The sequence below is a fragment of the Chenopodium album genome, chromosome 17, assembly GCF_948465745.1.
Source record: "Chenopodium album chromosome 17, dcCheAlbu1.1, whole genome shotgun sequence".
Classification (NCBI taxonomy): domain Eukaryota; kingdom Viridiplantae; phylum Streptophyta; class Magnoliopsida; order Caryophyllales; family Amaranthaceae; genus Chenopodium; species Chenopodium album.
Window position 1 is genome coordinate 50,414,692 of NC_137850.1, and position 25,098 is coordinate 50,439,789.

The 25,098-nt window shown below is 34.7% G+C and overlaps 4 protein-coding genes across 6 annotated transcripts; 3 read left to right on the forward strand and 1 right to left on the reverse strand.

The window, feature by feature from the left end:
- Positions 1–348: 348 nt before the first annotated feature.
- LOC145590123 (uncharacterized) lies at positions 349–3,618 on the reverse strand. Of its 3 annotated transcripts, none has more exons than XM_081646867.1 (5): positions 3,200–3,618; positions 1,875–1,953; positions 1,693–1,780; positions 1,459–1,601; positions 349–790 (listed from the first exon to the last, which is right to left on the reverse strand). In XM_081646867.1, exons 1-4 carry the CDS (start codon positions 3,476–3,478, stop codon positions 1,520–1,522), a joined length of 528 nt encoding a protein of 175 aa, XP_081502993.1. In that variant the 5' UTR covers positions 3,479–3,618; the 3' UTR covers positions 349–790; positions 1,459–1,519. The 3 variants fall into 3 exon arrangements, with proteins under 3 accessions (XP_081502993.1, XP_081502994.1, XP_081502992.1); XM_081646868.1 differs by having other exon boundaries at positions 373–722; XM_081646866.1 differs by having other exon boundaries at positions 388–827.
- Positions 3,619–4,641: 1,023 nt separating this feature from the next.
- On the forward strand, positions 4,642–10,008 carry LOC145590122 (uncharacterized). Its single transcript, XM_081646865.1, has 10 exons — positions 4,642–4,790; positions 5,196–5,434; positions 6,136–6,244; positions 6,419–6,779; positions 7,460–7,529; positions 7,679–7,746; positions 7,892–8,007; positions 8,156–8,262; positions 9,312–9,451; positions 9,616–10,008. Exons 1-10 carry the CDS (start codon positions 4,710–4,712, stop codon positions 9,849–9,851), a joined length of 1,527 nt encoding a protein of 508 aa, XP_081502991.1. The 5' UTR covers positions 4,642–4,709; the 3' UTR covers positions 9,852–10,008.
- An 878-nt stretch (positions 10,009–10,886) lies between these two features.
- LOC145588447 (uncharacterized) lies at positions 10,887–14,009 on the forward strand. The gene is made up of 4 exons (XM_081645095.1): positions 10,887–12,046; positions 12,657–12,736; positions 12,819–13,083; positions 13,207–14,009. Exons 1-4 carry the CDS (start codon positions 11,299–11,301, stop codon positions 13,446–13,448), a joined length of 1,335 nt encoding a protein of 444 aa, XP_081501221.1. The 5' UTR covers positions 10,887–11,298; the 3' UTR covers positions 13,449–14,009.
- A 5,995-nt stretch (positions 14,010–20,004) lies between these two features.
- LOC145590125 (heat shock 70 kDa protein, mitochondrial-like) lies at positions 20,005–23,956 on the forward strand. Its single transcript, XM_081646869.1, has 6 exons — positions 20,005–20,163; positions 20,910–20,986; positions 21,070–21,148; positions 21,249–21,815; positions 21,892–22,512; positions 22,955–23,956. Exons 1-6 carry the CDS (start codon positions 20,098–20,100, stop codon positions 23,582–23,584), a joined length of 2,040 nt encoding a protein of 679 aa, XP_081502995.1. The 5' UTR covers positions 20,005–20,097; the 3' UTR covers positions 23,585–23,956.
- The last annotated feature ends 1,142 nt before the right edge of the window (positions 23,957–25,098 follow it).

A 25,098-nucleotide genomic window follows, 5' to 3' on the forward strand; every position in this document is an offset into this window, starting at 1 on the left:
AATGTGAAATCCAAGAACAATTAGGTGATATGTCTAACTTTAAGTCCAGAATTGATATGTTAAAATCATGGCTTGACTATAATTTTGTCAATTTGTCATATGTCCAAGCCCCACGTTGTACTATCTGTTGTGTAGCTAAACAATCTTGACTGAATTGGTCATTTTATTTGCAGCGAAGGAAGTGGTTTACCCGATCTTCAGCCTGAAATCTACAGGTATCTAAGCAACCAATAGCTCATCTGGTACAGTGCAGTCAGACCTCTATAGGCATGTATACAATGCAGCTAATAGGCAATATGTGTCATTTAATTCGAGTTGCGATCACAATTACAAATTTGAAGTTTCACATCTATGATCTATCTAAATGACTTCAGAATATTCACGAGTTAAAAATTTACAAAAAAAAGTTCAGGTCAAAATCAGAATCACCAATGCTTAGAAAATTGAATATTTAGCTTACATTGGTGTCTCTGCAAGACTGTAATATTCCTAAAATAAAGGCAAAAATATTACAGTCTAGCAGCATCTGTTACAGTCACACACTGAAGACATAACTGAATAAGATTGATCATCAGCTTGCCATTTTGGCCCAAACAAAATTGATACTCATATATTGCATCAGAAGAATATTCTGCTCCCTATTACTATATGCTAAAGCAAGTATCAATCCTTAAGCATGCTGTCTATCCCACTGTGATTCTTCAGCTTTTCACAAGCAGCGTCTATGATTGTAGGAAATTATATACACAGCTCATTAGATAATTAATCGATATGCTGCTCAGTCACATCACTGGCCAGAAAGCAGCATTATATCAGCAGAGAGCAACCTGCACTCTCAAATAATCAACCTTAACTATACTCATCTTCCGTACCATAGAGTGAAATGCAGATTATTATTGCCTCCACTCTTGCAAATCTTTCAAAACTATCTAAATACTATAGAATTTTAATCAAGTGAGGAAATTTTGGAATGTTTTTTTTATTTAACTCAGTACCATTGTCCATAAACTTGTTTGAGTTGGTTTTTAGCCTGGCCTAATTTACAAGTGAAACGAAAATACCCACATAATGGACTCAACTTCAAATTAATAAGCCTGCTATCTTAAGATGTTCTGTAATAAGGAATCTCCCCCGCCCACCCCCCCCCCCCCCCCCCCCCAAAAAAAAAAAAAAAAAAAAAAAAAAAAAAAAAAAAAACTCTCTAGAAAGAACAGTTCCCTGACTTAAGAATCAAAGGCCAAAGGATTAAACCAAGCAGTACAACTCTTAAAAGGTTAACTGATTCAGGCAGACTCACTATGATGCATTCTAGAAGGACTCTGACCTCAGTGAATTTCTAATTCACCCTTACACCATTTTCCATGGATACCATACATTCATACCTTGTGTATACACACGATGATAATTACTAAATGAAAAATACGTTGTGTATAAACATGTTCAAAGGAGAAGACTAACCCGGTATTCTTGTAATCACATAGTATGGCAACATCATTTCAGGCTTTTGGCACTAGAATTTTCAGCTTCTTATAGCCTTGTTGAACCTATCCAACTCTTCCGAATCTGCACCATAAATTGATTTGATTGTGTCCTTACAAAAACTGCCAGAAGTTGACCAGAAAAGGCGAATTCACGTTAATTTACTTAAACTAATGCAATAATAACAAGATAAGAAAAAACCCAGTAAAAGACCTGCAAGCTTCCTTGTTGAATTTCCTCTCGGTAATTCCATACAGATTCTGGAAGACTTCTGGCTCCACACGGCAGAAATATGGCCGGTCTGAAAGTTTCTTCAATAAGCTTGAGGGTTTGAATAATAGCCAAACTTCATAACCAAATAATCTTAATACAAGTATGACTGAAAGGTGCCTCACCGTCATAAATAGAGCATGACCTCGTGCTCTTATCAAAGTGGATGCACCATCCATCTGTACCTACCAAGCTTTTATAAAGCTGTACACAAATATTTGGCAAATATATAATCAAGCAAGCTAAAGATAAGGAAAAATCAAAGTAACAAATTACATATATATATATATATATATATATATATATATATATATATATATATATATATATATATATATATATATTTGTACCATTATAAATTACTCTATCTCATTAGCCATGAATTCCTTCTCTTTCTAAGTAACTCGGATTCTTCATTTCATCTCTCTGTCAGCTCCTTAACAGTTCTACATTGGTATGGATTCGTTTGGCCAAAAATCATGAACTATTTTTCAATGAACAAGTTGGTGCTAATTTGTTGTTTACAGTGACAAGTTCATGTCAATAGTACTAGCTTGCCTATAATTCTATTTACCAAGTGTAATTTTGCATTTCTTTTCTCTGTAGCTTTTCTTGTTATAAATCAAACAATGGAAAACCAATCTGCAATTGTGTTTCCACTTGAATATTTTCACAAAGAATCATTTCTAGTCGAAAATGTTTTCCATCAAATCAAACGAAACCTTAGCTTAGTCAAGGTGAGACTTCCATGAACCCAAAAAACTAACATAATCCCACTAATATGAATTCTTTTGCTAATAAATGACCACTTGTTAAATGTATGATTTCAAGTTTCTCTCTTGATATAATTTCATCCAACATTTAGGGCATGCTTGGATTGGGTGTAATACATTAAGGGGGTAATAAAAGTCAAACTAAGCAAAATGAATGTGAAAATAGGGAAGAAGGAGATAGTGATGGTGTGAGTGTAAGAAGATTATGTAGTGATGGTATGGTTTGAGGTGAAGAAAGAGGAATCAATACCCTCATTTTGGGGGTAATAGTTACACTAGGGGGAGGGTGGGTAACTATTACCCTCATTATGAGAGTAATAATTCCTCCATCTCTCTCTTTTCCTCATGGCACAACTAGTTTATTTCATTTGTAAGCACCATGTCTCCTACAACACCACCTCTAATTACTTTTGTTTTTTCAAGTTTGACTTTTATTATCCCTTAATGTTTTACCCCCAATCCAAGCATGCCCTTAAGAATAACTTTCTCCTTGTTTCCTCAACTCAATTTTACTACTAAATTGAACTCATAAAGTGCAAAATTTGCACCAAAATTTGAAGAAAAAACAACTCAATTCCACCCAAATTTACCATCAAAATAATCATTCTTTTGCAATTTTGAAAAAAAACCCACAAAATATAGTTCATAATACAATTTTCAATCTAGGAAATAATAACCTCAATGTCAGAAGGGTTCTCAAAAATTTCTTCAGGGGTGACAAAACTGAGACCCTTAGCAAGCTTACAGCAGGCCCCACATTGTTTAACACACTGCCACAAAGGCTCCTTCTTCTTCTTATCTCCAAACCCACCATTTTTTTGTTTCCTATTTTCTCTCTCCAACACTTTTACTGTTTTGACCTTGCCATTGCCATTGGAGCTTGTTCTTCCCTTTGCTTTGCATGACACTGCACTCAGCAGTGTTATATTGCTCGCTCCAATTATGGATTGTGACATTACTTTAGAATTTCCTTTTGAAATTCAGAAAAAGGGTTGGGATTTTGATGTTGCAAAATTTGGATTAGAAATTTTTGAGAGGATGATGTTGCTGATTTCGATGAGATGATAGAATGTTGTGTGAAACTCTGTAATTGATGAAAATGGGCTGGGAGCCTAGGTTTTCATGTGTTAGAAGAAGCTTTATATTTTGGGCCTAGCGTCTCAGGAAAAAAAAAAACTGAGGTGACAATCGAATTATTTGGTTTACTTAGTGTTACATTTATGGTTATAATTGAATCACTCGTTAACTATTATGATTATATACCTAATACATCAAAACATAGTATTAAATTTATTGAATTTTGTGTTATACTCTATTGATTTAGCTTCAGCCTTTCAAGTATAAATCATGTTGTGCAATTTAGAGTAGAGTTTGGGTTGAGAATTAAGGATACTGGTACAATTTAGTCTTACCAAGTTTAGAGGAAACACATATTTACAAATTTTATTTTACATTAATAAGATTTTAAAAAGTAGGTCAACTCAATACTAATCTAACTCATTTGTAAACTCGTATACAAAGATCAAGCTAACTTATTCTTTCGAACAATGAACATACTACGACTCTACGAGTAGTACTCAATGTAAAGGAATCGCAACTTTACAATCATATTGGTAAAGATAACAGAATGAGGCTTGAGACACGAAAGATGTTTAACATTTGCAATCAAATCCGCTACTTGATTAGCTTAAATCATAATCATCAATCAATCAATAACTATATACTAAAAGACACACCTGCAATGGCACGCGTAATCTTTTGATGTGTCCTTAGTTTTTTTTTTTTTTTTAAATTATATTATAGAAACAAATTTTTATACAAAAATAATTCACTTGAGGTTATACAACGTAATTACTAAAAATGAACGGATTTGACATATTTTAACACACGTTTTTATATAGCTATATAAAAAAAAAAAAAAAAAAAAAAAAAAAAAAAAAAAAAAAAAAAAAAAAAGCTTCTTTACATAATTTTGATTATTTATAAAGACTACCCATTATATCTTTTGGGCCTATGGGTTTAGAGAAAATCCAAGCTCATCTCACTCAGGTTTTCTTAGTGGGTATTCCAAAATTAAACCAGAAATAGTCATGCGCACGTCACGTGCTTTCATGAAGCCGCCATTTTCAGAGAATAACAGAGGAAATACATCTTCCCTCTTTTCTCTCTCCTCTTTTCTCCCTGAAAATGGATTTCGAAGCAAATTATGAAATTGATCGAACTGCAGATTATATCCACTCTCATAACTTCACTAGAGTTGCACTTCAGGTTCATCTTTTCATCTTTTTTCCAATTTAATTTTGGTTTTTGCTTGTTCAAATTTCAGCTCAATTAAGTAAGAAAATCACTGCCCCCACCCCCATTTGCTATTCTTATCATGATTTAATCCCAATTTAAAATCTTTAATTATATGAAGTTTCAAGTTTGGATTTTTGGGTATTTTTAGTAGAATTGCCCTAGTGTTTCTTCAACTTAATTGGGTTTTATGAATTGAATTAAGATACCCATTTTTAGTTTTTTGTAAATTTTCACTAATGTTTATGTATAATGGTTTTTTAGTTGAGGAGGGGTGATTTGAAGACTAGGGATTTATTTGGGTTTTGTTTGAATTGAATTTATTCTTATTATAAAAGCAAAATTATAACTTATTTGTGGACGGTTATGAACTACCAGTTTCCCGATGAATTGTTGAAAGATTCGATCAGAGTTGTGAGAGAGCTTCGAGAAAAGCTTGGAGCACTTCGAAAATGTGATGATGATGATAGAGTTGGAACCCTTGTTGAGGGAAAGAGGGATGTGGGTTTGTATGTTATGGCTGATACAGCTTATGGTAGCTGTTGTGTTGATGAGGTTGGGGCGGCTCACATCAATGCCGAATGTGTTGTACATTATGGACATACTTGTTTGAGCCCGTAAGTGATTATTTATAACTTTGGTATCGTTGTGCTTGTGTTTTTGTGAACATAAGGAAAATTGAATTGAATCCTTTGTGTATGGTTGAGAAAGCAAGGGTATAGCTGAATTGCATTGAATTGTTGTGTGCGTGCTCATGTGTGCTTCAATGGTATGGCATAGGTATTTGGCCGTTTCATTGTTATTAATAGTTAGTGTGAAACAATAATTTTTCGGTTATTGATATTAACCTTCTATAGTCTGAACTATAACTTATCCTCTAATATACTCTTTCGGTGTCTAATTTTACATTACTACTAGACTCCATTGTCTAAATACAGGAATTTGCACGTGTATTTGAATATAGCCTGGGCATGCATGATTTGGTGTTAACTATTGTTGTGAATGGGAAAGTAAGGAGGGATGGTGTAGAAAAGTGATACATTTGTTATTAATATCTTAGGGCATAGAAATTCTTTTCAAATGGGCCTATAATTGTACTAGTATAGTACTTCGAATGTGAGTGTGTACATCGTTTCTCATCTATTCATATCATGTTTGAGATGCAATTGTAGAGTAATCAAGTAATTGATGCTGTTTCTTTTTCAAGTATGTTGTCATGTTTCCGCATATTGCCATTTCCTGTTTTTATCTGGCAAAGTTTTCATGCGTATAGACTGCCTCTTGTTTCTATTTAGCTTTTGGCGCTGGCTTACTGCAGGACATCAACTCTTCCAGCATTTTTTGTATTTGGAAAGGCGTCTATAAATGTTTCTGACTGTACAAAGAAGATCTGCACTTTTGCTTCAAGTTGCAACAAGCCTGTTCTGGTACGAGAACAAACTCATTAGATAATGTTCTTGATATCAATTGTGCTTCTTTTTTTTCCTCGATATATATCTTTATTTATTCATTCTGTACTTTACATGCAAAATATTTGTGTCATCTTTACATACCTCTCAAATTTGATTTTTAGTCTATTGTCTCCGCTTATGTTTGCTTAGGTTCTCTTAGGACTGGAATATACATATGCAATACATGATCTGAAGGGGGCATTGGAAGATGAAGCATTAAAATTGTCAACGTCTTCATCCAAGTTAGATATTAGTTGTGCTAGTGTTCTGTCTTCGACTGTTGCTCCACCCATAGGGCAGATGACATCTAATGGACAAGCTGAAGCTGTTGATAACCTTTCTAGTTGCCCTGAAACTGGTGATGCTAAAGTTCATACATCTTACAGCAACAGTGGTCTCACTTGGAATATACCACATGGTCAACGAATTGAGGATTACTTGGTTTTTTGGATTGGACCTGATAATTCAGCGTTTGCAAATGTAGTGCTGACTCTTAATGCGTGTGAAATTGGTATGGCTCTTTTATGAAACTCGTGCTGCTGTTATTGCCTCCAATTATGTATTTCTGAGACTTGTTTTTGATGTTGTACCCTTGGTTGGCTTGCAATCTTTTTTGTATAGGTTTCTGCTGGAAACAGCTTGTCCTCCTTTGAGTGTACTCCTTTTCAATTTTTTTTTTTTATTTATTTTTTCCTGAACAATTTACCTCATATAGAAAAAGGAATAGGACCCAGTTGACTGAGCGGTTAGTTGAGAGGGGAGGGGGGCTTTAAGCAAAACAAAACAAAAAAAACTCACAACTAGGTAACTTTTTGTTATGTAAGATGTTTAGGTGTTTTATAATCTGCTTAGCATAGCATATATACTTGCACTAGATTTGTTACCTTTTTTTCTAAAGCTGATGGTGGTTGATGTAATTTAATGTAAATGAAGAAACCCTGAACACCCCATTTTCTCAATGAACCATATATATATAAGACCCTGATGGTGGTTATTTTAATGCAAACGGATATTTATTGGCAAATTACTTCTCCTCACACCGGCGTCATGCATTTGTAGGGCTGTTTTAGAGTAGTTTATTCCCATCGTGAAAATGAAATTTTCAGGTTCTAATTACAAAAACTAAAAAAATTGCTGAAATTTTGATTTTGTGGCTTTCATGTAATATAGAAGTATTTGTTTTTGTTTCAGTGAGATATGATCCTGCAGAGAAGTCTTTAATAACAGATGTATCCCAAATAACAAAAATTCTACAACGTAGGTAATATATAAGTTAACTTTTCATCTTGTTATATATGTTGAACATGATCTTCTTTATCCTGTAAGTCATTCCTTTCCCTAGATGCACAAGTTTGGTGATGCAAGGATTTCTGTGCAGTTTAACAGTATGAACTTATAATGTGCTTTCAGATACTACTTGGTGGAGAAGGCAAAGGATGCTGGTATTGTTGGAATTTTGGTTGGAACCCTCGGTGTAGGTACACTTCATTCGTTGACTGGCAATATGGCACTTGAATTTTCTTTGCTATCAATTGGCAATGTTTATTTTACCTTAGTTTTCTGGATTGTATACTACTTTCTCTGAATGCTGTTGAAGTGTTGATGCTCTTATTCTTGGTGCAGCCGGTTATCTTCACATGATTCATCAAATGAAAGATTTGATCACAAAAGCAGGGAAGAAGGCCTATACAATTGTTGTAGGGAGGCCAAACCCAGCAAAGCTTGCCAACTTCCCTGAGGTAGATGATTCCAGACATATTTAAGTTTATATATATATATATATATATATATATATATATATATATATATATATATATATATATTTTATGTTGTGTTATCTGACTTCTGATTATTAAACCTGTAATAATTTCCCTTTTTGGTCGGCAGTGTGATGTTTTTGTTTATGTTTCTTGCGCACAAACTGCACTTTTGGATAGCAAAGAGTTCCTAGCTCCAATCATCACTCCGTTTGAGGCAATGCTTGCTTTTAAAAGGTGCTGCATTTTGAAGATAATTTCTTTATTTTAAGATAATTCATGACTATGCTGTTATAGACTGGATTTTCTGGCTTAAGATTTCTGATTTAATAATACAATAATGAAGATGAAATTCTAAGATTGATTGATAATGGTGGAAGTGTTACAAAAGATAAGTTAATAGCTTAAGGCTAGTACTCTCAAATAGTGAGTTTAGCTCACAACTCTCCAATGAGTGACTAGAGGTCACAACTCTCAACAAGTTTTAATCCAATTTCTGCCTACCTTCTCCTTTCCCCCCCTCTATCTATTTATACTAAAGCTAAGGACTATAAACCTAATAATACTAGACTTCCCAAATTGCCCCTACTAAGATTGGTCTATTACATATGCTCAGCTTTTCTACAGATATGTGCATTCTTACGCATATGTACATCTTATCATGTTGCAGTTTTTATTTATTCGGTAGAAGGGGGAAGGGGGGTTACGTGCATTTGATACATGTTTGCAGTTTTTACCTCTTCAGGAGGTCCGCGCAGAAAAAGGGGGGGGGGGGGGGGGGGGATATCATGTAATCACTATGTTTGCCTTTACAATTTGATCTGCAGACTTGTGCATATGCATATGGAGTATTTTTCCTTTCATTTTTTTTAACAAGCAGTTGGCCTAAATACCATCTAGGGGATTGGTAATTTTGGTATTCCTTTAGGTTCACATTCAGTATAACATGATCTTGATATATTGGGCTATTTGGATTGTATTTTTGACAATGTTACCCAGACATTGCTAATTTCTAACATCAAGGGATGTGTGTCAGATCTACCATCTTGCGTTTGGTTGACTTTCTTGTTCCACCCTTGTACATGTAACATGCAGAATCAGCAGTTTTATTCATGGCATTGATCTGAATTTTAGTCTTTCTTTATCAATTCTCGAAATGAGTATAGGATGGACAATATGTGGCTTAGCAAGTACTTCAAGATTCAACCAAACAAATTTTCCTGTCTCAGGTTAACTTGTACAGAGTATATATTATCTTAATATGTGCAGTGTGTGTTATTCTTCAGAGGTAGCCAGTGGACCGGGGCATACACGATGGAGTTCAGGGATTTGATGAATATGCCATCATGCGGAGTTGAAGTTGGCACGGATGAACCACGATTTTCATTCATTTTAGGTAGATATGTTGAGGATGTTGATCATGAAGGTAAGTTACATAATGTTGTCAGCTAGTATTTCGTACTCCGTAATTTGCTTTTGTAGACAAATAAAAGCTAAGATAGTTTTTTTTATTTTTATTTTTTGACAACAAAGCTAAGATAGTTGATGCCCTTAAAATTCTTGATACATTTTTTTTTTTTTTTTTTCCAGAGATTGCTGATGACAGTGAAGGCCTTGCCTTGGCAGTATCAACAGAAAAGGCCCTCCGGCTTCGGGACAAAGATGTCAATGCCCTTGCCAACATTGATCCAAAATCCGGGGCAGAATTTTTGGCAATGCGATCATACCAAGGCCTGGATATACACCATGATGGCTCAATGCCAAAGCCTATCGTGATTGGTAGAACAGGGAGAGCAGCAGGTTACGAAACTGAGAAGAGCCAGTGAACAAATCACTTATGAGATGTATAAGTAGGCTTGTTTTTTGATATTCTGACTGGAAGGAATGTTCACTTTTTATTTTACATGGAGTAACCCAGCGATTTTGTAGCCATTATACCGATTAAAGTACTTCGTATAAAACAAGCCCCTAACGTTTGGTCTCTTAATTTCAAAAGTGGCAAAAAAAAAAAAAAAAACCCTCTGCTGCCTCGATTTCACTTTTCTTGTAGCATCATTAGGGATTAGGGAAATAAAAAAAACCATCACTATTTTACGCCGTGTTTACTTAAAACCGTCCACACATTTTAAAAATCACATTACCATCACTCACTCTCTAACACCACCCCTCTTACCACCACTGTCACACACTCACACCACCGCTATTAGTACCACCACCGCTTCTGCCTCCATTGTCCCACCTCCACCTGTTACAACTAGAGATTGCTTTGTAAATAATCTAACAACAATATACTAATATAATTATAAGTAATACTTCGTATTTTTTAAACTAAGATACCATAATTTAAAATCACACGAATATCAAAGATTTGTCATGAATTCCCACACTTTTTTTTTTACTGGATAAAAAATTGGTTAATTACGGATGGAAAAAAAGATGGAAAATCTCTATTATGGCAAATTGAGTAATGATATCCGATTCAACAATATTTAATTATATGTGTAACTACAAACTCATAAAGAGCAATATTTAAACATTATTTGTATATTTAAGGCAACTCTTGAATCTCAATTTTAGACATTTACCTACAATTTTTCAAAACTACGTTTTTTTTTTTTTTTTTTTTTTTTTGCTATATCCAAAAATAAATAAAAATATTAAGGTTTTTTTTAAAAAAAAACAAAAAACAAAACAAAACAAAAACTCAACAAAGTGGGAAATTTTTTAAATTGCAGTTATCTCGTTCGGCTGAGGTGGGGTCCCAGAAGTTCCTAGGAGCTTAGGAATTCTGAAACTTCCCGGAAACCCAATTTCGGTAAGTTTGTTAGATGCCAATTTCTCATATATATATATCACAATAATAATCTATTTTATTTTTTTGGTTGAACTTTTCTACAAATCCTCTAGAAAATATAACCTCTTTAGGTTGACAAAATTATCCTGCTTTATTTTTTCTGTCAAAGGTTTTACATTATAAGTACTTCTATCAGGTTTCTTAATTTGGAATCTTATCTCTTACTCAGATAATACTAAATTTGTGAGTTTTAGAACAAATCTTAGAAGTTTAGTTCTGGGATTTGGTTGAATTTTTGTGGGTTTTGCAAATTTGAGATTTATATTTGGTGGCTTACTTCAAGATTTTATTTTTTGTAGGGTGTAACTTATTAATTTTAGGATTCCAGATTTGAGTTCTTCAATCTTCAATTCTAGGGTTTATTGAATTGGATTAGGAAGAAATAAGTAATTTATAGCAAAAAAAAAAATTGGAAAAAGATGGAGCTAGCTCAGGAAGAAAGCAGTATTTTGGAAGACATTGATGTAGTAGAACCATCTGAAAGTGCTCCTTTGAGAGAGAGAAATTTCCAGAAAACACATTTTCCAGGTTTTGTAAGAAGATGGGCTTACAAATTTGATGGCAATGGTAATTATCATAGTAAAGATTGGGATCTTAAACCAGGAGAAGGAAAAGAATTTTGTTGGTATCATATTGAACTTCCCAAGGCAAATCATAATATTTCAATTTCTGCAAAATACTTAATTGATGTTCTTTGTCCTCCTTTAAAGCTTCAAGACATTCTATCACTTGTTAGCAATGGATCATTTTGTGGTTATGTTGATGGGGCGCTCGTTTTTCGAGTCAACTCCCCTGGACCTGCCTCTAGTGATTATATTTGTAGGCTTGCTGCTAGGATTACTGAGAATTTTGTGATTACTGTTTCATTGGGGAGGGTTCCGAGGCTTGGGTTTTCGAAGATGGGGCAGTCTTTGTTGTCGGAGATCCCGGCTGTTGATACTCCTAGAGGTCGAAATGGGGAGCAAAGGAGAGGGGGGATTGTGATCAAGGAGCATGTGCTTGAGTTTCTGTTGACAATGAATCATTCTGAGGAGGCTGATAATCTGGTCCCTCATTCTGTCTCTAATCTTGTTATTCATGTTATTGATACATTTGTGGATCATCTGCAAGATATTGTGACCAAACTTGAGAGCGATTTGGATTCAGTTGAACTAGACTTGGATCGAGGTTGGTATTTCAGGTCAAAATCGTTTCTTGTTCTATCATTTCTTTCGTGCTGGAAAACTAAAACATAAATATAGATCTGTATTGAAATTCATCATGCCTAACTATGCTGCTTCAAGTGATTCTTTTGCATCTGTATTGAACATTATGATGAATAAGCATATTGCATTTGTGTACTACTAGTACATCACTGTCCTGCTGTTAGGCTGCATTGTGCTACTTTGTGCTTTCTTGGTGAAATTGATATTCGCTCACTAGGTCTGCAAAGTGGTTTAACAAGTTGAGTAATTTAGCGCTTGTAGAATTTCAATCCTGGATTTGTAGCTTAAATCCTCTGTATTGCTGTATAGATTCTACACCTGCATTTTAGATCATCTTAGCATCGAGGTCATGCTTGTTAGAAATGTGTTTTGGGATGGTTAATTCGTGACAGAAACATATTATCAGCTCTTAGTTATATTTTGCAGTGTCGCGATCAAGGGTAATCCCATTTTGTAGATTTGAATCTTAGTAATTTAAGCTCATTATTTCCAGATAAAGCCTTTGTTGATGTCTAGTGATTATTTTTGTTACTTTTGAAGATATTGAGCCTGATCAAGTTAATGGATTGCAGGTGGTTTTGCTTTGAAAAAGCAAATGTTAGATGACAGAAGATTTCCAAAAATGCAACTTAATCTACAGAGGCTACTTCAGGTAATTGTATTAGCAATTTGCTTCTCCAAATGCACAATTCTTTTCCAGGATTAATCTTTATGATGTGCATTGTTGAGTGCAGGTAATTGCACATGGAGAACAAATATTTCCGCGTGTCAAGGAAAAATGCTCTTCAAAAGATTGGTTTGCCCAAGAAGACGTCATCTCTCTTGAAGAGTTGATTGGGAGACTAAGAAGGCTAAAAGAGAATGTCGGTTTTATAGCAAACCGTGTAACTGCAATCCAGGCTAGTCTAGATAGTTGGCAGGCTGAACAAATAAACAGAAAATTATACTACCTCTCATTCCTATCGATTGTATTCCTTCCTTTATCAGTCATCACTGGAGGTAAACACTTTTACCTATATAATTCAATCGTACTTGATTATTGGAATACATGTGATCGGGGGGAAAAAACAAAAGTAGGCATACACGAGTTTTTGGTTCTGAAAGTTTAATGTTTGCTTGCAGTTTTTGGGATGAATGTGGGAGGAGTTCCATGGACTATGCAGAGGAATCCTGATATCAAGGATGGTTTCCGAAATGTAATGTTGATTTGCGCAGTTACACTCGTGTTAGTGCTTCTTTGCTTCTCTTTTGCATCCCTTTATACCTGTATCAATGCTTGGTGGAACCGGAAGAATTTCAAAAGAAGCTGGTCTTTGAACCGAAAGTCATTTCTTAAAGAGAAAGGAGGTTACCAACGGGTATGAAATGATTAGTACTGAGTAATTTCCAAATTGAGAATGAAAAACAAATGGTCCTCACTTCAGTCATGTATTCTTCGCCTATCTGCATTGCCATTGTCCAGAGGGTGGAGGACATCTTATGTGATCTTGTAGGGCTAAGGCCAATTTTAACGCCCAAACTTACCTCTATGTTACTTGGTCTCGGGTATTGGCTGTTACATGTCCACGTTGGTCCAAATTGAAGTGTTGATGTCTTTATGACTATACCTGTGTTGGAAACACTGGTAGTGAGTTCGTATTACATAGCTGATAGTCTGATTCTGTTAGCTTATTATCCTGATCCAACACAGGTATTAAGGTCGTATAACATAGCTGATAGTATGGTTCTGTTAGCTTACGATGCTGAAGTTCTTGGTTACGTTTTACTAGTCATTAACATTATGTACAGATTCTTTTATTTCATGTTTCTGGCAAGATGATTGGAATTTTTTCAATGAGTGGTTTTGTATTGCCCGGTAACTTCTTCAATGTTGAACAATATTGATTTCAGCATTATGATATGAGCTGTTTCTGCCTATTTATGTCTCCAATTGTGACATTTGACACTTGAATTCAGCTTATGTAAAGTTTTTTTAAAAAATTTTCTTTCATATAACTGTTTCCATCATTTTCAATGGGTGTGAAATGTTGCATACTTTTTTTTTTTTTTTTTTTGGGAAAATTAGTAATAACATTAACAAATAGCCAAACGGCACTTACATAAATAGGCAAAGACAACAAAGAAATCAAAACTAACAAAAAATGCTGCATACTTAGTCGAAGGACATTCATTGTACAATATGGTGTACCTTAATGTTCACAAGGTACAAGCACATAGAAAGCATAATCGATAACATATAAAAAATTGTCCTCTTAACACCCTCAAGTATCCTCACCCTTTAAAAAGTCTCACCTATGCCCCTTATGAACAGTGCTCGAGCATAGGAATCACATGTGTGAGAGCATGTGCACTTCACATGCATCAACCTTTTTTTTTTAAAAAAAAAAAATTCAAGAAAAGCACATGTCTTCTTCTACTTCTGTCATTCTCTTTCTTTCTTTCTTTGATGATTCATGCAACCTTGCTTTTTACTTTGGAATAGGCACTTTGTTTTTCTCTTTTCTTCTCTTACTGATGGATGATGCTGACAAATAAGGCTTGCGTTGCCAACAAATGAATCTTCACATCATTTCCAACAACCCCTATGGTTTGATCCAAAAATTCAAGAGTAGACCCACATATGAAGAACCAACATTGATCGGTTGCTTGCCATTACCAGAAAATGTCGTAGCGGCGGAAGGAGAGAGCAAGTTTAGATCAGCAGTGGCGATTTTTTGCCGAATCTTTCAAGGCGAAAGTCCGATGATTGTTGGAGAATTAATGTTTTAGGTGACTTAAAATTTAGGGTTTTTGGATTTACAAATTTGGGTCAAATTTGAATCTAGGAATTCAACTGAATTGGGTTTGATATGATCAGCTTTGAACTTTAATATTTTTTATTACGTGATTTTAATTATTTTTCCTGTTGTTTCTTCAATTTTTCGCTTCTGTCTTTAATTTATCTGTTGCATTATTGGTAAGTACATGATTATTGTAAAAGGGTGAATTCGTAACCCTTCTTTCTCTCTCTTATTTTGTTGATGTTGCTCTTTAATTCTTCATTTAATTTGGTTGCAATTTGATTTTGTTTTTGAAATTTGGGATTAGGATCTTGGGAACTTACAAATTGGGGTTCAAATTCGAATTTGGGAATTGAATTGAATAGGGTTTGATTGATTAGTTTTTGGATTTGAATATTGAAATTTTGCTATTTGGTTTGGTTAGTTGAGTGCTTAAGCTTGTGTTGTTCTATGTAATTTGGGAAGGGAATCTTGGGGTTTGCAGGAAATGGTTGTAAGATTCATGGATTACAAGGATAAGTTCCATGCTAATAATGTCCATCTTTGCCTTTAAACAAGTACTGCATGTGATATGGAAACCCGGTTGCAGCACCTCATAAAAGCACATTCAATTCTTTTTCTCATAGGAGTCATTCTTGTAGCAAAGATATTCATTCAAAAACAATATACTTTTACTCATAGTAGCAATTTTTATTCAATGCTCTGCAAATCATCTTCACAAGTGTAAAAGATCTCTATTCATGACCAGTGGACTTTATAATTTCACTCATTAAGAGTACAGTTAGTTGTGATAAATGCTCATGGTGATTAGGCTTGGATTGTTTACAATGTTTATATGCACATCCAAATATTAAAGGCAGGGACTCAGAGCTCGTGCAATCTGCTGGTTGTGTAATTGCTTGAATTTGGATATAGGTGTGTGAATTGTATATGTTTATTAGCAATAAATTCTTTTATCTTATGGAACTCTTATGGCAGTTATGCATCCTGCTCACGAGATCACTCCATCTTGGTCTCCTTATCCTTCAACCACTAACATAGTCCTTTTCTATAGATGCTCACTATATTATCCTTTTTTATCCCCCATTTCACCCTTTTTCTTTTTTTTTTGTGTGTGTGTGTGTGTGTGTGTGTGTGTTGCATTTCTCTATACTCATCTCCTCATACTATACAGAATCACTATAATGTTTGATTCTTACAATGAAATCTTGTAATGTTTTGTCTGCCCATTTACAGAATGATAAGAGGTTCACTTTCGGCAGGTTCACTCACTAGCATTGTTTGGATCTCTTGCTTTTGTGAATAAAGGCATTAAGGCCTATATTATAGCTTTGTGCAAAATTTGTAATCATAAAATTTTTTCAAATGCATTATCATATAATACATCTCTTATACTTTTTCTATATGAATGTTCAATCTCTTATACATCAATTTTGAAAGCTTTCTTCCTGAGGTATTTTGTCTTTGTTAAAGATATGAACTATATACATAAATTACTTTCATTATTCTATCAATGAGATGTGCGACCGCAATGGAACTGTATGTATAAGTGTTACATGCAACAACTTAACGGAAAGCTTCACAATCTTGGGTTATTCACAAACTAATATTTGTAGTAAATTTGTGCACTGTGGGTGCTCTAACAGGACAGGTTTTTAAAGTTGTTTTGAAATGGGGAGTGTTGCTTGTGATGGGAAATTCGGGCTCGAAATAAAGCAAGAAGAGCCTACAAGAGTTCTACCAGCGGAGAAAACAAAGAAAAGGGCATTACTTCTTGTGAAACTTAGACCAAAACATTGCTGTTGTAAAGAGGACAATTTACTTGTACAAGTCACTAGAGAAAGGAAATGCAGATGCTGCAAAATTTTTTAGTGAATCATTGTCTAAGGTTCTTGTTAATTTCTACCCTCTTGCAGGGAGGTTAACTATCTGAGGGTAAATTGATCGTCGATTGTGTCAGGGAAGGACCGTTGTTTGTCGAGGCAGAGGCGAATTGTTGTGTTAGAGCTGGTGGGAATAGCTGGTGCTGATCCCACGTTGCTAAAGAACCTTGTTTATGATGTTCCTTGTGCCTTTCAAGTATCTTTTTTTTTCCTATTTCTGAAGTTCAAAAATCTTATGTACGTAGTATTTTTTTTTCTCAATTAAATAATTTGGTGATATTTACCGAAAATGGTTAGGAAATTAATTTATATATGAGATGTTTAAACTGTTATGATCTGTGATGTCCTTTTTCTGTACCAAAATATGTTCATGGTCATTTGCTCTTGACAGTTTGTGTGTATATGTGTACATCTTGAGAAAGATGAAAAAGTAGTTAATTTTCATGTACATGGATTATAAGATATCTAATTAACTATTATAGATACTTCTAGGCTATATACTTGTTGAAAGTCAAAAATTGCTCTCCCAGTAAATTATTAACTAGATGATATTTCAGAAACAAATGGACTTTGCTGTTAAAGGGGAATTTTAAAAGGGTTTCTATAATGATTCTTTCTCATTATTATTCGGAAACTTTTGGTTTGCAATTGTGATATGTTAATATATGTTTATTCCATATCTTGCACTGTAAGTAGGTGTTGCTTTTGAACTAGATTCACTTCTTTTTTTTTTTTTTTTTTTTTTAATTTGATGCTTTAGTTTTTAAGATGGTGTTGTTGTTGTTCTCTTAATGGTTGTTTAACTTCAATTTTTACCTTCTTGTGCAAGGTGGAGGTTGGTGTGATAATGCTAGAACATGTGTCTACAGGAAAACGACTCGATGACTCAACGTGGGTCATCTAAATATATGGAAAAGTAATTAGCATTTATAGGATTATTAAGCAATAAGGCAGTTTCAGGTCTTTTTCAATTATATACTTGTGCTAAACTTCCCATTTCATGTGAAAATTTCATTAAGTTATGTTTTATTTTGAGATTGGCTTTGGCAAGATGGTGTTGCAAGTGTGATCATGTACCTAACAATATAAAGAGGAATGTATGTGGATTATTAGAGTTCTCAATTAAGATTTTGATTATATTGAAGATCTTGTCTTACCTCATCAAGCAAAGTACTTGAGAAACCTTAATTATGAGTTAATTTAAGAACGAGAGTAAATATAATATATAATATTTTGAATTTATGATTTAATTACAATACTAATTGAGATTGTTTTATGATCGATTGGGTCACACGCCAAATATAATTATAAATGCAAAGGATGACTGTGTAACACCAAAATAAAATAATATAGCAAAAGAGATTACTAAAGGAATAATCAAGGATGAAATAAGGTAGGGAAATAAGATGATCAAATCTTTGTGAGATAGAAAAATAAAATTAAGGAAAATAAGAGATTTTAAGCAGATAATTAAAAATACAATTTACCAAAATAAATCACCCAAAAATCCATCATGGTGGCCGAAAATTTGAGCTTTCCTAAGCTCATATTTCGGACCTCCCTTTAGATATTTAGGGAATTAATTTACTAGTTTTAAGGAAATAATTGTGTAAATAATGTATATGGTATTAAATAATTAATTAAGAAAATATCAATTATTCACTAAATAAATTCACTAAGAAAATCAGATTTTCTACACTTAGAAAATATGAAAATCATAGCTTATTATTTAGAAAATTCGGACCTCCTAATTAAATAATTTAAATATAATTTTCGCTTAGTTAAAATATCCGAAATATATATAAATAATCCGGGTTTTAAAATAAAATAAATGGATAATAAATCTTAACCAAAATCCAAAAATAATAATTAGGTTTTAAAATACTTTTGGCGCCAAAATTTAAATATCATTTTGGCTCCAGAATTCAAATAGTAAAATAAATTACTAAAATACCCTTTTAAGAGAATACTAATTAATTAATTAGAAAATACGTTTTAAAAATACGGGGTATTACAGACTCGGTTAATTAACATAATTGGGCATGAGCTTGGTTTATTTTTAAAATTTGTGGTGTTCATGTTAGTTTATTTTTGACATTTTTTTACGATGTAAGGGCCTGTTCACATTTACTGAGCTGAACTGATTAGAGCTGAATTGAACTAAACTGAACTGATTGGAGCTGAACTGAAATGAGCTGAAATAAATATTTTATGAGAGGGGGAAATTAGGAGCTGAACTGAACTGAACTGAATTGAACTGAAATTAAGTTGAAGTGAACGGGCTCTAAGTTTTGGATATCATGGGGATTAGGCTGAAATTTTGGGGTTTGTGTGGTAATTTGATTTATTAAATCCTACTTCCTCTGTTTTTTTAGTTGACCCCTTTATATTATCACGTTTGCCAACACATGTTTTTAACGATTAATATCTCTAATTATCAACATTGTAAAATTATAAAAAAAAAGTGGATATTAATAAAATACACTTTGAAACGATTCAAATAAGATCCCACATGAATATTTTATCGTATCTATAAACCACAAAAGCGAGTCAAAGCGTGTTGTGTGAATAGTGTAAAAGTCAAACCGTGTCAACTAAAAAAAACGGAGGAAGTGTTAAAATAGCTACATGTAGTCATATATACTTTAAATTTAAATCGGAGTTAAACGTCTAAACAAAAAAAAATCAACAAATTTTATATAATTGGGACACACTTTTGCAATATCGCGTGTGATCTAAACGAATATACACTAATCCAACGTAACTACACCATCAATTTTTTTTGAAAAGGTTTACCAAACTGCTCCGCACGCAACGCGCACGTGAAGTCACCCCCTAATCTGGACAAAATTTCCTTTTCAACCTAACTTAATTGCTTACTCCTATTACATTTGTTCCAAAATAACTAGTACTTGTAAGTTCAAGCTCGTTACACACTTGCTAATGCACCAATTTATCGATACTCCATGTATTAGTACGAATAATATTTATTCATCAACATTTTAATTGACAGCGTTCGTTTATTTATAATTTTATAATAAACATAAGTAGAAGAAAAAAAAAAAAAAGACGTACCAACACGTTACCAAAAGGGGAAAAAAAAAAGCGGTGTAGAGGTGGCCATGTCATATTGTCATGTAGCTTGGAAAAGAAGATAATACAAATCTAGAAAGTTCGATTCTACCCCTTTCATTTCCTCCACCTCTTAAACCCTAAACCCCTAACCTCATTTTATAAGACCAAAAGAAATTTAAGAGGAGATAGAAAAAACCCTTGAATTCACCTTAAACCCACCATTCCCACCTCCACCGTCTTCTTCCTTCAGATCTACTCCTTCCTTTCTATCTACCATGGCTACCGTCCTCCGCCGCTGTCTCCGCCCTCAACAGTTCCGCTCTCTACCCGCCTTCAAATCGGTTACTTTTTTTTGCTCTTTTTCTCATTTTAATTTGCATTTTTTTGTTGAGCTAGGGTTTGTGTTTTGTTTGATTTGATTTGAGTTTTTTTTTTTTTTTTTTTTTTTTTTTTTTTATGTTGTCGGTTGATTGATTGTTTGATTTACTGATCTGGAGTTGTTTGATTGACTATAGGATGTTTTGATTTTAGGTTTTTTTTAAGGGGAGATTTAATTGTAATCATGGATGTATTAAGGAACTTCGTGTTGTAGTGGATAGTATTCAATATGATGAATTTATGGTTTGTGTCTTAGCATATTTTTCAAAGTATAATATAATAATGCTGATTTCATGCTTTTGAATACATTTTGAGGCTCCCCTGCTCTAATTATATTGAAATTTGTTCTTAATATTATCATGTTTATACCTTTATGTTTCATTTTGTTTGTTGCTTGGCTGAAAATTTGTTCATTTGAGTACTGATCAGTGATTTGTCTTTTGAAATTACATTTGCATTATTTTTTCATCATCTTTGAGGTTTAATGTTTGTGTAACGTTATAATTTACTGGGATGATTTTAGTTTCTGGTGTTGTGATTATATATGTTGTGATTAAAATTGGGGTGGTAATTGGTTCAATTAGTTGTTTTTTCCTTCCTGTAAATTTGATCTCGGGTTCTTACTCCGTGCTCGTTTCCAGTTTAGTTAATAGTTTTGAAATGTACTGATGATTAAACGTAATCTTTTTGTTGTGTTTTGTCTGTACAGTTGGCTGGAAATGCCAGTCCATCATTGTCTAGTCCATTTATGGCGCAAAGATTGTCGAACTTGGTGAGACCTTTCAGGTATATTTGTTACCTTCTGTTTCTCTCCATTGTGAAGTTGTGGCAATGTATCTTGTTCCTTACCTATGTCTTTTCTTATACAGTGCAAGACCTGCTGGCAATGATGTGATTGGTATTGACTTGGGTACCACAAACTCTTGTGTTTCCGTCATGGAGGGAAAGGTAGTTAAAACTTCACCTACCAAGTGTTTATCTCGTGGCTTAATCAAAAACATTTTATGATTTTGGGATGACATTTTTGTTTGTTGATTGTTTTGTGTAGAATGCCAAAGTGATTGAAAACGCTGAGGGTGCTCGCACTACACCTTCAGTTGTAGCATTCAACCCTAAAGGTGAGCTGCTTGTGGGAACTCCAGCCAAGCGTCAAGCAGTAACCAACCCTACCAACACAATCTTTGGGACTAAGCGTTTGATTGGAAGGCATTTTGATGATCCCCAGACCCAAAAGGAAATGAAAATGGTTCCCTACAAGATTGTGAGGGCTCCAAATGGAGATGCTTGGGTTGAAGCTAACGGCCAACAATATTCTCCAAGCCAGATTGGGGCCTTTGTCTTGACTAAGATGAAGGAAACAGCAGAGGCTTATCTTGGAAAATCAGTTTCAAAGGCCGTGGTTACTGTCCCTGCTTATTTTAACGATGCCCAGAGACAGGCAACTAAAGATGCTGGGAGAATTGCAGGACTAGATGTTCAAAGAATTATTAATGAACCTACTGCTGCTGCTCTTTCTTATGGGATGACAAATAAGGAGGGTCTTATTGCAGTTTTTGATCTTGGTGGTGGAACCTTTGATGTCTCTATTCTTGAGATATCCAATGGTGTTTTTGAGGTAATTTCTCGTTCTTCTGTTGTGAGCTAGTCATTGCTATCTTTTTCATCTATACTAATATGTGCCTCTCAATCAGGTTAAAGCTACAAATGGTGACACATTTTTGGGAGGAGAGGACTTTGACAACACTTTGTTGGAGTTCTTGGTGGCTGAATTCAAGAAAACCGAAGGCATTGATTTGAGTAATGACCGTCTTGCCCTACAAAGGCTTCGGGAAGCTGCTGAGAAGGCTAAAATAGAGCTCTCATCAACATCTCAAACAGACATTAGCCTCCCCTTTATTAGTGCAGATTCTTCAGGTGCAAAGCACTTGAACATCACTCTCACAAGGTCGAAATTCGAGTCTCTTGTAGGGAATTTGATAGAAAGGACCCGCTCCCCTTGTAAAAATTGTTTGAAGGATGCTGGTGTCTCCCTTAATGAAGTCGATGAGGTTCTCCTTGTGGGTGGTATGACTCGTGTGCCCAAGGTGCAAGAGATCGTCCAGGAGATCTTTGGCAAGTCTCCAAGTAAGGGAGTTAACCCTGATGAAGCTGTTGCTATGGGTGCTGCCATTCAGGGTGGCATATTGAGGGGTGATGTCAAGGAATTGCTTCTTTTGGATGTTACTCCCCTCTCTCTCGGTATTGAAACATTGGGTGGTGTTTTCACTCGATTGATAAACAGAAATACAACCATTCCCACGAAGAAGAGCCAGGTAATGCATTATTATTATTATTTTTATCTTTTTGGTTTGTTATTATCCTACAAAGATAGGATTAGTGTTATTTGGGTTTTGACTTCTGTTCTCTCTTTGAAATTCACTGAAAGATTATTTTATTTGGATAGAATACTTGAGATTTTTTGTTTTATACATTGTTTTTTTTTTTTTTTTTCCTTGTGGATTAAATGTGCCGGTTGAAGTTAACCAGACTATTGGGTTAACCCCTGTTTATGTTCAATGTTTATGGGCACCACTTTTGATAACATGCTTGTAATCTGATATTTTGAGATATAACATCAAGTGTTGTCTTGGTTGCACTTAGAATAAGTTACAGCAGTGTAGACCCTTGTTCCTGGCTACCTTACCTTTGTCTAGTGTTTTTTTGTTAACTGCTTGTCTCTAATGCATCTTTATTGTCCTGTTTTTGCAATTTCAGGTATTCTCAACTGCAGCTGATAACCAAACTCAGGTGGGAATTAAGGTTCTACAAGGTGAACGTGAGATGGCCACTGACAACAAGATGCTCGGCGAATTTGAACTCCAGGGCATTCCACCTGCTCCACGAGGCCTTCCTCAAATTGAGGTGACCTTTGATATTGATGCCAATGGCATTGTCACTGTGTCTGCTAAAGACAAGGCTACCAACAAAGAGCAACAAATTACCATCAAGTCCTCTGGTGGGCTTTCAGAGGACGAGATTGAGAAGATGGTTAAGGAGGCTGAAGTACATGCCCAAAAAGATCAAGAGAGGAAGTCTCTTATCGATGCCAGAAATACAGCAGACACAACCATCTACAGCATTGAGAAGAGTTTAGGTGAATACAGGGAGAAGATCCCAAGTGAAGTTGCAAAGGAAATTGAAGATGCAGTATCCGAATTGAGAAGTGTCATGGAGAAGGACAACATTGAGGAAATCAAAGCCAAGACTGATGCTGCTAACAAGGCTGTTTCAAAGATTGGAGAACACATGTCGGGCGGTTCTGGTGGCGCTTCAGGTGGTGCTTCAGGTAGTAGTTCAACATCAGAGCAGACCCCTGAAGCCGAGTATGAAGAAGCAAAGAAGTAGACGGGTCTGACGATTTGAAATTTTATTGCACATTGTCCATCTTAAACATTAGTTCATAGCTATAACTAGATAAATTTCTCAAATTTTGTTTTGGCTGTTGGGATACTCGTGGTTTCCCATTTAACATCCCAAAGATGCTTTTCAGTGTATCAAGGCTGTGGAATTGACAAAAAAAACGAGGTATATTTGGTGAGAATAATTTTTGTTTCCTTCTCCCTCAGTTGTTTTGTTTGAAATTCAGCTGTGACTTTCAGATTTGCACTTGTATCTGATTCAAAGAGTAATAAATTTCCTGAATGCTGAAATAAAGGGAATTTAGAAACAATGCTTATTTTTTGTGAAATAATAGAAGGCTATACGGCTATATACATCCATAGCAGTTGAGCTGCAGTCTACGGAGTCATTGATAAATCCCCGGTAAGCTGTATTATTTGCTAGTCTATCAGTGAAAATACTGTAAATTATTTTTTCACTCTTATAACGTACCATTAAGATTTTTATGTTTTAATTTTTCTGACATCAACAAAATTAGTACAATATGAAAGAAGTCAAATGTGTATCAGTTCAGGATTGGCAGCATTGGCTGATTTACAGATAGGCAAGTCTTTTTATGATGGGAACTTCCTCAAAAACTCTGGTGTCGGATCTGTCACTTGGGTCGGGAGTTGTAGAGCAGAGGGTTTGTGGGTTACTGGTGGTACAATCTGTAGGGTCTTGCCATCTTGGTAAAATTGATACATCGTATGTAGAGTCAGTTCATAACTTTGAATGGAGATTAGTTAGATTCCAGACCACTGATAAATGCACCCCATGATAACCTGTTGGAGGCTTAGGCTGCTGCAAGAGAGTGCAAGACTGAATAGTGAACATCTAACTGAACTCAAGTTGTCATTCGCTCTTTGTGGTAAGGTAGTAACATCTTATTTTTTGATACATTTGGAGACAGGATCACAAGAGTGTCTCTCTGTTCCTATCTACTTGAATTGTAAAAAAATGTTGATTCTTGGAGAATAGTTTGACCTTCACTGCTTCACATTGTTGTACCATGACTTTCCATGGTACTAGGTACCAGTGTACTTTACGTACACTGAAACTTTCAAACCCTTACAGCTGGTTATCGTTGAGCTTCTTCGTTGCGCATTTCATTTGTGGTGTTAAGCCTAATTTTTCACTATTTTCAGTGATTTTTTACAATGTCCTAGCTATTATGCTTTGTTTCCTAAAATAGTCTCTACATTTATGAGTATTTTTTTTCTCATGGATCTTTCATGAAAGCTTAACTTCAAACTAAGAACGCGTTTTGGAGCCAGCTAAGGCAAAACCACTAAAACAGTTACTATTTGGGCTTGGCCAAAAACTATGATCAAAGAAAGCAACAAATTGAACAATTTCCCATTGCCACAACCAGAATTCATAAAATCTGTTCCCCTTAAAAATTTTCTTTGCCGGAATAGCATCCTGCAGCCGGAGTTCTGGCTAAATTTTACCCGGCTTAAAACCAACCAATTCCCCCC

Excerpts from the sequence above, each read along its gene's own strand:
- LOC145590123 (XM_081646867.1), bottom strand. The coding sequence starts at position 3,478 with ATGTCACAATCCATAATTGGAGCGAGCAATATAACACTGCTGAGTGCA. Across the intron at positions 1,954-3,199 it reads AGAACCCTTCTGACATTGAG|CTTTATAAAAGCTTGGTAGG; the intron begins GTTATTATTTCC and ends ATTTGTGTACAG. Across the intron at positions 1,602-1,692 it reads TTCAACAAGGAAGCTTGCAG|TTTTTGTAAGGACACAATCA; the intron begins GTCTTTTACTGG and ends AACTTCTGGCAG.
- LOC145590122 (XM_081646865.1), top strand. The coding sequence starts at position 4,710 with ATGGATTTCGAAGCAAATTATGAAATTGATCGAACTGCAGATTATATC. Across the intron at positions 6,780-7,459 it reads TCTTAATGCGTGTGAAATTG|TGAGATATGATCCTGCAGAG; the intron begins GTATGGCTCTTT and ends TTTTTGTTTCAG. Across the intron at positions 8,008-8,155 it reads AGCTTGCCAACTTCCCTGAG|TGTGATGTTTTTGTTTATGT; the intron begins GTAGATGATTCC and ends TTTGGTCGGCAG.
- LOC145588447 (XM_081645095.1), top strand. The coding sequence starts at position 11,299 with ATGGAGCTAGCTCAGGAAGAAAGCAGTATTTTGGAAGACATTGATGTA. Across the intron at positions 12,047-12,656 it reads TGAACTAGACTTGGATCGAG|GTGGTTTTGCTTTGAAAAAG; the intron begins GTTGGTATTTCA and ends AATGGATTGCAG. Across the intron at positions 12,737-12,818 it reads ATCTACAGAGGCTACTTCAG|GTAATTGCACATGGAGAACA; the intron begins GTAATTGTATTA and ends TGTTGAGTGCAG.
- LOC145590125 (XM_081646869.1), top strand. The coding sequence starts at position 20,098 with ATGGCTACCGTCCTCCGCCGCTGTCTCCGCCCTCAACAGTTCCGCTCT. Across the intron at positions 20,164-20,909 it reads CTCTACCCGCCTTCAAATCG|TTGGCTGGAAATGCCAGTCC; the intron begins GTTACTTTTTTT and ends TTGTCTGTACAG. Across the intron at positions 20,987-21,069 it reads AACTTGGTGAGACCTTTCAG|TGCAAGACCTGCTGGCAATG; the intron begins GTATATTTGTTA and ends TTTCTTATACAG.